Source organism: Puntigrus tetrazona, chromosome 1, assembly GCF_018831695.1.
Source record: "Puntigrus tetrazona isolate hp1 chromosome 1, ASM1883169v1, whole genome shotgun sequence".
Taxonomy (NCBI): Eukaryota; Metazoa; Chordata; class Actinopteri; order Cypriniformes; family Cyprinidae; genus Puntigrus; species Puntigrus tetrazona.
The window spans coordinates 28,891,823-28,904,462 of NC_056699.1; the positions used below are offsets into that span (position 1 = coordinate 28,891,823).

Genomic DNA, 12,640 nt, shown 5'->3' on the forward strand with positions numbered 1-12,640 from the left:
CTTTATACGCCCTGCACCATTTCTCTCATGTCGCAGATGTTTGTTGAGCACTTTGGTTCAACCAACATAATAAAATAATATAAAAGCAATAAAAAAATATTTAACGTTTAAATGTTTTACTGATGTTTTCTACTGTACTGTGCAACGGAAATAATAACATTAAATTAAATAAATATTAGCAAATGATTTGACCCATGCAGGCCACTGCACTTCCTGTTTCTCGCTTTCACTCATTATTAACCAGAATGACCTTATTTCTGTTAGGCGTAAGTTTTTCGTTCAGTCTGAGAGACTAGCTTGTTCATCTCTTCTCCAACTTATGTAGTGATGGCCAAGGAAATCATATTTTTAAGATCCAAGGTTAAACCATCTGTTTCTTTCAGTAGGCTATGGCTATAAATGACATTAAAACTCACATTAAACACATCTAACTCTGAATAAAGCACACAATCAGTACTTGAGATGAACTACTGTCTTGTTTGTGTGTTGTTCTTTGGACTCCTGGCCTTAATGAACTATAAGTTTTTTATGACACTCAGTCAAATGTCACAAATGATTCATTGTATAAATAATTAACTTCCTAAGGCCCGTTTACACTAGTGTGCGTTTTTATTGTAAAGCAGCATTTTTATAATGTGTTTCAGAAACGATCTCCATTTACACCTCACAACCCAAAACAGGGGCAGATGCATCTATATGCTTGGAGCGATCGAATGTTGAGTCTAAAAGTCTAGTATTGTTAGTACTGTCATCAGGAATACGTGCTGCAGTACATGATGGATGCCAGCATATAAAACTCATTCAGGCTCCCAGCACGCATTGCAGCCCAATCAGTAATGCAGCTGAATCCTTTACCATTTATTTTTGAATATTTTTGTATTGTCACTGTTGTTTAGTCTCTCGGTATTTAAACACAAAAATGTAGCGGTTTGGTAAAATTACCAAAAATTGGTGCACTTGACAGTTATTGAAGCAGATAGATCTTCTTCTACATCAACCACTTTCGGTAACAATGAACAATGAACTGTTGTAATTGGTGTGAAACAAGTGAAATTAACAAACACGAGGTATAGAACCATTCAACATCCAACACAGGATATCCTCACCATTCATCCGCTTCAAAAAACTTATTATCTGAAATATATAGCAGCAGCTTACATGTCTTCAGGTGTGGAAGCTCAACAGGAGATCACTGCCTGCTCGAAAAATACCTGAACACCAGTATGTTATAAATAATGCATCTTTCGAACTGTAAATACTCTATTTTTTGTTCATATGCACTTACAATAGCAACAAAACACTGTGCTTTTAGTAAAATAATGAAAGCAAATGCGTGCTTTCTGTTGACTTTGCGTTACAGGCATTAAAAATACACCAATAGAGAGTGAAGTGTCTACTTTCAAATAAACCAATTCAAATGGAAAACAAATATTATGTAATCCATATGAAACATACACACAGGTGCATCACTAATACAGAGATGAGGCAACAAAGAAAGCACTAGTTTATGGAAATATTAAAATGTTAACGCAGCCTCCTTACTGTTTTTGTCGGTGCGCCGTGGCAAGCTTTATGTTTGAGCTTGAGCGCTTATTAGGCTGTGTAGGTAATTAAAGACTCCTTATTATTATGTAAATGGTTTATTGAGAAATGTGTGATTAGTTAATAACGCTTCAGTTGACCGGAAAAATCTTTACTTCTTAGCATAGTGATCCCCTCCATTAAAATTAACCATTTTTTCTATCATTTTCAGCAGTTGTGTGACCTGATCTCTATTATTTCTGTGTTCGTTGTTGAACGTGTGATATCTGCCGTAGCAGGTCTGAATCAGTTCCTGTAGGTCTTTGCTTTTGCTGATGTAGAGCTCTACAGGCTTGTCCTTCAGTGCATCAGCGTGAGTGAACAGAACCAGGGTGTACTTCACAGCATCTTCTCCAAAGCTCCTCTGAATCCATTTCACGGCGTTTTTCTCCTCCTCTGTAAATTTCATGCCTAGTCTCAGAACCAGCAGAAAAGCATGCGGGCCGGGAGCAGACAGACGCACACACTCGTGTATTAAAATCTGTAGGTTTCTGTGGCTGGCCGAAGGGTCAAACAGACAGGGACAGTCAGTAACTGATACGCTTTGTCCATCAATAACTGCTTCTTGCTCCTCACAGGCCGTTGTAACCGACTTCAGCGAGTGTTTGACTGTAAACACATCTCTGTTCAGGATGGTGTTCCCTGATGCACTCTTTCCTGATCCAGTTTTACCCAGAAGAACGATCCTCAGATCTGTTCAGGTTAAGGGATTTAGATACATTCAATTATGTTAATTTTGCGTCGTTGTACATGCCCCAAATTACTTACATACACAACATATACTTTTATACGTATTTATGCTTTTAAAGGCATGGTTTGTGTACTGTACAAAAGTAAAGACGCTTATTTGTAGACAATTGATAAAACCAGTTCACCGAATCAGAAAGAATTAGTTTGAGTAAATGAACTGCAATTAGGCATATATTAAAAAAATACAGTACATTGTGTAAATCACAACAAGTGTAATAATTGTGCAACGCATTTCAAGAATATGTATATTTTGTACAAATATTTCAAATGCATGGCAGTAAGTACTGTAAGAAGCTCTGACAAAAAGTTGGGTTTTGACCGTTTCTAAAACAACAAGCAGTTTACCGTGTGCTCCCTCACATCTAGCATTTAAGTCACATACTGTTGTTTACCTGTTTTCTCTTCAGATACAGATGCACAGTATTATAATAAATGTTATGCAGAAAGGCTTTAGCTCACCTGGATGCTTTCCTGCCATTTTTAGTTACGTCTGGTGTTTAAATCTACAACCTGTGAAATGCATGTCAATACATCGGTTGAGTTTATTGCAACTTTCATTTTACAGCAAATGCGTAACAATGAAACAGTTCTTAATATTAAGTGATCGTTGTTGTTGTTTTGTTTTGTTTACCTCATATATTACTCCAAAGTTGAGGTAAGAGTTTAACTAAAGCGGAGAACGAGGCGAATGAAGCAAAGTCTTCACTTTCTGCACTGTCCAGCTGTGTGCTGCTGAAGAAGGTTTGTGATTGGACGAATTAACATGGTGTCACTCACTGCAGTTTATCTGAGATCACTAATAATATATTACGTTTTTGTGTTCAGATACGTATTTTGGTCAGATGTGTGTGTGAAATAAATATTTAAAAATAAATTAATTCTAAATTAACGTGTTACTCCTTTCAAAATTTAAGTCACCTTGTCCCTGGTATGTGTATAATGCCCTGTGACAAAATAAAATATGCTGTATAGATTTTATTTTCCACATAATACAGCGAATGTAATAGCTGTTAAAAACTGTCAAGCCCTCCGAAGCTTCAACTTTCTTTTCACTTCTGTAATCAGTGGCATGCACAGGCAGGATCAAGGGAGAAATGGCAGTTCAAAGGTACAATCGCCGTGAAGAGAGTCGGCTGGTGGGTGAAATGACAATCTGGAAAAGGCACTTTTGATTCTGTGCATGCCAACGTCTGAAATTGTTTAGTATATTTTGATCTTGTCAGGGGTAAAATGGGAAGTCTAATTGTCACTGCAGTTTAAAACCTTAGGTGTAAGAAAAGAAAGTAAGAAAGAAAATGAGAACAAGGATTGCATTCATGTTAGATCGAATTTGAGTTAGAATATTTGATGTAGTTTGATACAGTTGTAAAGGTCCCCTTCGGGCCCAGAGGTTCTGTACCCCATGTGTACAATGAAATATGCTGCTGTATTTTATTGTGGGCCTGTATTTCTGATGGAGGTCCTAGACATCTGTTAGAAATCTTATAATAGGCCATGTTTGGATCTTCCTGCTGTACAATAAAAAGAAAGAAGCGTCTGCTGGCCATTCCAGTTCTCTAGCCTGAACCTTGTAGACAATGAATTGAACTAAAGAGAGGAAAAACTGTAATGGAGCTGGGAATCCAAAGGATCCAGAGTGATTCTGGATGAAGGAATGGTCTCTGAACTCTTGCCAGGTGCTTTCTAACCTCATTAGGCATTACTGGAAAGAAAATCCATTAATTGTGGCCAATGTGTATTAAAGAAAAACATTTCTCCTGATTTCCCACATTTTAAATTCTCATTCTCCACTGAAAGGTTAGAATTTGGGAATTATTTAAATAGAAAATCAAAGGATTAGCAATGCAGATTTATTTTCACAGCCTTCTTTGTTCATATTTACCAAGGGTGCCAACACTTCTGACCATGCTTTTATATTATGTGTTTATAACTTTACCTGTATGCCTAAAAAAATTAACTAAAAACTGAAGGAAAGGCAGATAACTTCAGAGTTGCATGTCCCAACCAATGTATGTTACAACTATATGATCACTTATCAAAATAACGCTGACTTAGAAAATGTGATTTTCTTTTTGGATGATTATGCTTCTTAACATCAGGTGTCTTCAATAATGGTCAAACATCATGAATCTATTAATCACCTCATTAACAGTAACACTGCTTCAGTGTGGACACATATAGACACCCAGCTGTGTTTATTTGAAAGTAGGGATTTTGTGTTGTTTATTTTGTAGAAAAAAAGATGTAAAGAGATGTAGCATGTCATCATCACGACATCATCTTCTCCAGTAGCTTTCTGCTGCTGTAGCTGTGGCATTTCTCCATCCAGCTGTGACATCATCTTCTCCGTCAGCTGTGACATCATCATGTTTTCCTGTAGCTGTGACATCATCTCCTCCATCAGCTGTGACATCATGTTTTCCTGTAGCTGTGACATCATCTTCTCCGTCAGCTGTGACATCATCTTCTCCGTCAACTGTGACATCATGTTTTCCGTCAGCTGTGACATCATGTTTTCCTGTAGCTGTGACATCGTCTTGTCCTGTATCTCCAAAATCTCCTTCTCTGGCAGCTGTAATGATGGTTTCTCCTCTAGCTGCGAAATTTCTGTCAGATGCGATTTACGAATTCTCTTGCACCTGCGAAATCTCCAGCAGCTGCGGTGCTGTTTTCTCCTGCATCTCTGAAATCTCTGACAGCTGCAAAGACATCTTCTCCTGTAGCAGCAGAAATGCACAAACGATGCCGAGAAGCAGCACTGCAACGCTACATACAACTTTTACCTTATTTATCCACTCCTTCCTCGCAATTCCTGCCTGAGTTGATTTAAACATCTCAAGAGTATAGTAATTCATCTTATTATTTTTCCTCAGGTTTTTCAATAGTTCTGTGACCTGATCTTGATTCTTTCTGTTCTCATTGTCAAATAAGTAATATCTGCCTCCATAGCTGTCAACGATTTCCTGTAAATAGGTGCTTTTATGGATGTACTCGTCCAGAGGTTTTCCTTTCAGCTGATCAGCGTGAGTGAACAGAATGAAGGTCACGACGCAAAGCTTCTTCTCCAAAGTTCTCCTGTATCCATTTCACTGCGTCTCTCTCCTCTTTTGTGAATCTCACACCCAGCTTTAGCACCAGCAGAAACACATGAGGACCAGGAGAGCACATCTCTACACACTTTTCTAATTCATCCTTCAGCTGCTGTTTATTCATAGCTGTGTTAAACAGCCCGGGAGTCTCAATTATAGTGACAGTCCTTCCATGAACTAATCCTTGCTGTTTCTCACACAGTATATTGGCTGATCTCATGAGGTTGACGCTTTCAAAAGCATTTTTGCCCAGGATGGTGTTTCCTGCTGCACTTTTTCCTGATCCGGTTTTCCCCAGAAGAACGATTCTCAAATCGTTCACTACACAGCAAATACAAAAAGTAAAAAACATTATTTCATAGTCAAATGAAAAAAAAAAATTCAATTAAGGTGTTAAGTTGTGATGTGGCTCATTGTGATATCACGCACCTGAAGGCATTTAACGCTAATTACAGAACCACCAAAAAATGCGCAAACATATGGGCCAATGACTTTCAGTGCATCCCTAGTAATAAGGGAAGCTGTTAGTGTTCTCTTCTTTCCTTGATTTTGTTTATTTACAATCTAAGGTGACTCCATAAATAACTGATTTTGTGTCTCAGATGAGGTCCAGTGTGCTCTATGTCTTTGCTCTTGGTTGACAAATGGCATTTCTTTGGCCTGGTTTGGTCCAAGTGATATCATTCCTCGCGTGTCAGATGTGGGCCGGATCTACGCTGACAAAATGTCGCTATCTGGGCAAGTTTTGCTTGTAAAATTTTCCCCCCAAAAAACAAGAGTTTAGATTAATTACTTTTTTTTTTTTTTTTTAGAAGAATGTGAACAAATACTTTAAATATTCGATTTATACATGTGGGTGGGAATTAAATTAAATGGCCCTTTCGGCTGATTGGCGTTCATTGACTACACGTTCCAAACAATGCATGATCTACATCAGCTGCTTTAAACACAGATCTTTAGCTATGGTAGTATCCACAGTAGTACTGCTTAACCAATCCTGCATTGAGAGAGGCTATACTGGATGTTTAGCAGATTTTATTTTTCATGCTTACATTGACTAAAATATTTATTTGAAGATAACTCAGTATAATTGGAGCATGAATGAACCTTTAAGCAATTTATGCTTCACTCCCAGTCATTTACTTTAAATTGCTTAACTTTGTTTTCATGATCGTTCTACTTAAGTTTATTGAAAAGTCAATTACATGAATTACTGTTGATAAACTTTTATATATATATTGTAGCTATGTGTAAGCAAAGATTTTAACTCTAGTTAAATTCAGTATAGTCAAATACGATTATATGTTAAAATGTATCTCCCGCATAAGCTTTCTGTTCCTTTTTCTCTTCTAGTTTAACAGCAAAGGATCAGAAGTGTTCAGTATTGTTAATAGGTTTTCACAAACCTGAATGTGTTGAAGTCATTGTTCTCGCCGTCTCTCTCTTCTCTCTAAGAGTCAAAGTGCAGCAGTTCCTGCTTTCAAACATTTTATTCCAACTACAACCATGTGACTAAAGTCTTCCTGAGAGCTTTAGTTTCTGTTTGTTTGCCTGATACTAATTTATTTTACTAATACTAAATAATAACAATAATAATATATTATTATTATTATTATTATTTAAAATTTTCCTTACAGAGAGTGGTAATCCCTAATAACATGTATAACTATAAAAAACTGTAAAACACTTTTTTTCTTACAGCTGAAAAGAATCAGTTTTCTCAGGTTCATGCAGAGCTTCACAGTGAATACTTCCTGCTGTAGTCCACAGCAACAAAGCAAAAAATACCTCGACTTCAAATAGTGGTTAATTTGAGAAAACCCCAAGTGTTTTGAGCAGTAGCATTAAATAAGTGCATTACTTTCCCTCAAGAAAGACTGAAAAGTCTTTCCCAGCCAGCCGCAGAAGAGACCGTGACAGCCACCAGAGGGCAGTCCTTCTGGATCATTGTTTGGTTGTTCTGGACTTCGTTTCCCATCATCCTTTGCTCTGACAATCAGGTCTTGTTAGTTCCCCTACATAAGAGGTGTTTGTGTGTTCTTTGTTGCTTCAGTATTGTTGTCAACCCCTGTGCTATGGAAGAATATTTATTTGGCCTTTTCTTTCTGACTTTTGCACTGTTTTGGATTGTTGTTTTTGGATTTGGAACATCTGGACGTTCAGTGACTGATCCAGCGGTTGGGCAGCGTTTCATTCAGATTCAGGACACGGCTTCAGATGTTGGTGACACTACTTCACCTGGAGCTAGGAGTAGGCTAAAGCTTTGCAATACATACATCTTCAATGAATGATAACCCCTTACCTCTGTGGATTTTCTAGACTACAACGCCTTCACAGAATCTTCTTAATGGCGCCACCATGTGTCCGATTGCAGCTCCTATCACACGACACCAGAGAGCTGTCTTCCTGACAGAATAGGAGGAGCCAGAGCTGATTTTTCAGCAAAAAAACACTCTTGCGCTTTGTGGTGTAAAATTGTTGAGTTAAATTTATTAAAATTGTTTCGCAATTCAAGGTAAAATAGCCAAAACATCTGAAAAGGATAAGCAGTCTGGTTTGCTAATGGTTAAAATCACACGTCAAAACATTTTCCATCAATAAACACTAGTTTATCAAAGCAAAGCTGTTGCTTTTAACGTTGAAATTGTACATTTTACAATTAAATGTTTTGGATATCTGTAATACCATTACTGTTACCGGTCAGAAGTGAATATATGTGTATATTAAAAGGCTGAAATCGCAGAGACGTCTCAGCATCACAGTGTTAAACGCATTAAAGGTGCCGTAAGTCAGTAATACCTGGAGAAATCTAACCGCAGCAGAATGTGAAGAACCTCTTCTGGCTGACACTGATTCCCTGACTCATCCTTTACAGTAGTGTATTTACCTCGCCAAAGCACCTTTGTGTTTAGTTCAATTAAAAATCAGAAAATGTAAGTCCAGTATTTCCAATCAAACATCTCTAACCTATCCAAGGCTTGTAAAAATAAAATGAATTTGCTGATGTGCTGTAACTGAATATGGTACATTTTCTACTATCAAACAATGTGAAGGGCACAACTAGTGGTGTGGAGCACTACCTCCAGGAAGTACTTGATCGTAGTCCAGTTATCTAGCTGATTTGGTCAAATAAACAATGTACAGATTATTCAATATTAACTATGAAATGTACACAGTAAGACGACTTATAGCTTCTTATAGAAAATAGACTTCTTATAACGACACTTTTCCCTGCATGATGGCGCTGTGGAGCTCCTCGGTCAGACTCTCGTATCGCCCCGATCGGCTGTTGAGAAAGAAGAGCCGGTCGCTGGTCAGCCGTGGGTCGAACCCCTCTTTCTGTAAGCGAGTCTTCTGGATTTTAAATGTGCCTGCGAGTGAAAGACATTTTACAGGAACACATATTCAAAAAATATATATATATATACTAGGGGTGTCCCCAACTAACGATTGTCATAGTTGAATCAGAATTTTCGAATCTTGCCGATATTCGACTGATAGAATACAAATGGGGTAAATAATATTTTATGTTTCGATTAAAATGTAGTTAACATTAAACGTCAGCAAAATTCATATTCGTGATTATATTACTATCATGATAGTAGTTCAGTTTTTAGCTGTGTGTGCTGAAGACAACAGGTAGTGAAGGATTTGATAACAGGTTTTTAATCAATGGGATTTAACTCATCGTTTATCTCGAATAGAATACGCATCGTTATTTATACAACATTACGTTAATATTACAATATTATATTATAATGTTATCATAGTCTCAGGCATAATTATCAGTATTCTGCATTGTTGTTTGTGCTAGCTAAAGAGATTATCAACTATTCAAGTTATATATGTCAACTATTCAACACATCTAAGATGTATACTCAACCGAATGCATCTTATACAAGATAAATAATATATACACAATATATATATAAACCAGCTGAGATGTTTTGAACTCCCCGAATGGAGAAACACAGTCTTTCACTAGTTTACGGTGTTTAAGAGTTGTATTCTCATGCTAAGCATGGACTTCATGCATGTAAGTTCTCTAACAACAATCTTCGTACCGTAGTTTCAGTCATTTATTTTTATATCGTTGATCTTCAGGATGTAAACGAGGGTGTGTATTTTCCTCGGAGGCACACGCCGAGCTTCAACGGGCTTCATTCAGCAGTGCTGAACGAAACGTCATCGAATATTTGTGTTTGGTTGACGATCGGCGCTCGAATGCTCGTCACTCTTTAGCTCCGCCCAAACGGCACGCCTCCAGGAGCTCGGCTTTTTTTAAAGAGAACTTTACAACTGTAACTTTATTTTATAAATATGATAAAAATAAACACTTTTTGGAGATGCAATACTACTCTATAGGTACTCGAGATTAACATGATGTTGGGGAAAACCGTGTTAGAAAAAGAGCACTTTACTGTAAAATTACAGTAAAATGTCTCATTAATCTATTACAGTATTTTTCAGTATCTACTAAGGGACCTGTTAACCAATTTCTTACCAGCATTTTTACCATTGAATTTAGGATAATTTTTTACATTGTATATTGAGGTAAATACCTGTTTTGTCGACCTCCGGTGAAAGTCGTAGGAAGACGGGGCGAGCGTACGAAGGAAGAGCATTCTGCACGTCTCTGAGAAACGTCTCACAGTTGAAGTCATTCGTGACGTCCGCTATAGCGGCCATTCCTGCCTTCCCTCCACACCTGATCAAACAGTATTTAAAGTCAAATTTGTAAAGTGTAAAGTTTTAATTACGAGAAGTAGTTGCAATATGTAGATGCACATTAAGGTCATAAAGGCGCAATTATCAAAAAAACGCAAATAACGGTAAGTTGCAACTACGCGAAATAGTTGCAATCGTGAGATTCGAAACACATCTTAAGTTATACAGACACAGCTCAGAGATATAAAGCTGCACCTATGAAAAACAGTTAGAGTTGTAACATGATATCAATGAGTTAAAGACGAGATTTCTCCGTTTAACACTTGAGGAGGGGTTAAAGTATCTCCTCACCTGGCACTGAGGCACCGTAGACGGCCACGTCCGTCTGATTCAGCAGAGCGCTCAGGATTCCTTCCACCTCGGTGGTGGAGACGTTCTCTCCTCGCCAGCGGAACGTGTCTCCGCCTCGGTCCCGGAAATACACGTAACCGAACTCGTCCATCACCATCAGATCACCTGAAGAACACAGAGTCAGAACAACATCCAGCGCCAGCACACCTGGACCTGCTCATATCTGGACGAATCGGACTTTACCCGACACATACGCCGAGTCGCCCTTTTTGAAAACATTGTGAGCGATCTTTTTGCTGGTGGCCTCTTGATTGGCGTAGCCATCAAAACGACGCAATGGATCCTGAGGATTGATTCGGCCAACGATGATCCCTGGTTCCCCTGAAGAGCACGGAAAACACGCAAATGACTCACAGGTGCATATTTACAACTACAAAAACATAAACTAGTTCAATGTCAGCTGGTTTCTTAAAGCAACGATTTGATTTAAAGTACTAAAAAACTAACTGAAATAAAAAGCAAATGTAAAAATGCAAAAAATGTTGAAAAATAAAATAATATAAATGATTAAAAATGGTATTTGCCTCTGATGTGAAACGTGTGTTTATTTAAACTCCAAAAGCAAACAAAGATCTTACGATAGCATAACTAGCGACTTTTAACCCAATTACGAATTACAAGAGGAACCTTTTGAAAGACTTTTGAAATAGACTTGTTTGCTCCGTCATGGTATGCGTTCAGAAAACTCCACAGACTCTTCCAGGCAAACACGTTTTCGCAACACGAAAGGTCACTGCGTTAAAGAGCAGACGCATCGTTCAACTCTCGTAAGATGACGTAAAATCAGCATGACGTGATTGCAAAACATACAGCAGTGTTTAAACGTTTTCAAAGAAGGAATTAATACTTTTATTGATAAAAATGGATTACACTGATCAAAAGTGACAGTAAAGATCGGATGCATCACAGTTTCCACAAAAACATGACGCATTAAAACGGTTTTCAACAGTCAATAATCAGAAACGTTTCTTATACAGCAAATCAGCTGTTAGAATTCATAACAGATTTATGAAATGTGACACTGACGACTGAAAATGCAGCTTTAATAAGATAGAAAACAGTTGATTGAAGTATTATTTCACTGCTCTTACTGTATTTTTTTATAAAGCAGATGATCCCAACTAGACATCAAATCACGCAATCTAATTGAAATATTTTATTAAATATATTGCTATTATTAAATAGTATTTTGCACATCTGTTTGTCACCTGGTTTGTCACGGTTTGCACAGCCCCCTCGACTGTCCCGTACTAACTCCATGGTGTCCTCGTCTGCTCTCAGCAGTCTGATGGGATAAACGCTGGGCAGGATCACGCTGTTGAAGCCGCACGACCCCACCTGACCAGAGGAGCACAGTCAGTACATGACGCCAGCGATGACCCAGCGAGTCACACACACACACACACACACACACACACACACACACACACACACACACACACACACCTTGTTGTCCATGTTGGCGAGGCTGCAGTTGCACTCGGTGGCGCCGTAAAACTCGCCGATGCGACTGATGTTAAAACGCTTCATAAACGCTTCCCAGACGTTGGGCCGCAGACCGTTGCCCATAGCAACACGCACCTGGTGACGAGACTCGGACGGGCGGCCCGGCTGAGATAACAGATAACGACAGATCTCCCCGATGTACTGCACCACCTGCAAACACACGAAATCAACCGTCAGCGCTCAAAAAGAGCACCTTGATACCGGTGTCTGTGATTTATACTCATCATGCGGTAGTATATCACAAATATCAAGCGGTAACGATGCTGTTTAAATATGAAACATAGTGCAGTAAAAATGACAATATTACGCTTTGAAATGCAAGAAAAACACTTGCAAAGTACTTTTAAAGAAGAGTAAAAAACTTCACTATTGTATTTTGTGATTGTATTTTTCACTAGAACAGTTATATTTATGAATTTAACACACTTTTATTCAAAGCAGCTTTCAGGAGATTTTAAAAATGTTACAGTTATTTACTTTTATTTTGCATTCTCTTGGCGTGGTATTTAACGCTCACAGATTCATTTGTATCTTCGTTTATTATTTGCTGGTTGTCAGAAAACACTAGTTGTCTTCCAGGTACAGTATATTTACCTTTTCAACACTGACAAATGAATCTGCACCAAAAAAACAGC

General features: G+C 38.1%; 2 protein-coding genes across 2 annotated transcripts in view; both read right to left on the reverse strand.

Annotated features, from left to right (window-relative positions):
* Nucleotides 1-1,318: 1,318 nt before the first annotated feature.
* Nucleotides 1,319-6,913, reverse strand: LOC122349524 (GTPase IMAP family member 8-like). Its single transcript, XM_043245603.1, is given in 5 exon segments — nt 1,319-2,274; nt 2,791-2,810; nt 4,957-5,375; nt 5,377-5,741; nt 6,827-6,913. Coding segments are annotated over 5 exon segments (1,467 nt in total). The 5' UTR covers nt 6,909-6,913; the 3' UTR covers nt 1,319-1,693.
* A 977-nt stretch (nt 6,914-7,890) lies between these two features.
* Nucleotides 7,891-12,640, reverse strand: part of LOC122325105 (long-chain fatty acid transport protein 1-like) — a 14,146-nt gene continuing 9,396 nt past the window's right edge. The window contains 6 exon segments of the mRNA XM_043220034.1: nt 7,891-8,791; nt 9,983-10,128; nt 10,412-10,604; nt 10,683-10,835; nt 11,726-11,837; nt 11,946-12,155. Coding sequence (XP_043075969.1) covers nt 8,634-8,791; nt 9,983-10,128; nt 10,412-10,604; nt 10,683-10,835; nt 11,726-11,837; nt 11,946-12,155 — 972 coding nt within the window. The 3' untranslated portion in view covers nt 7,891-8,633.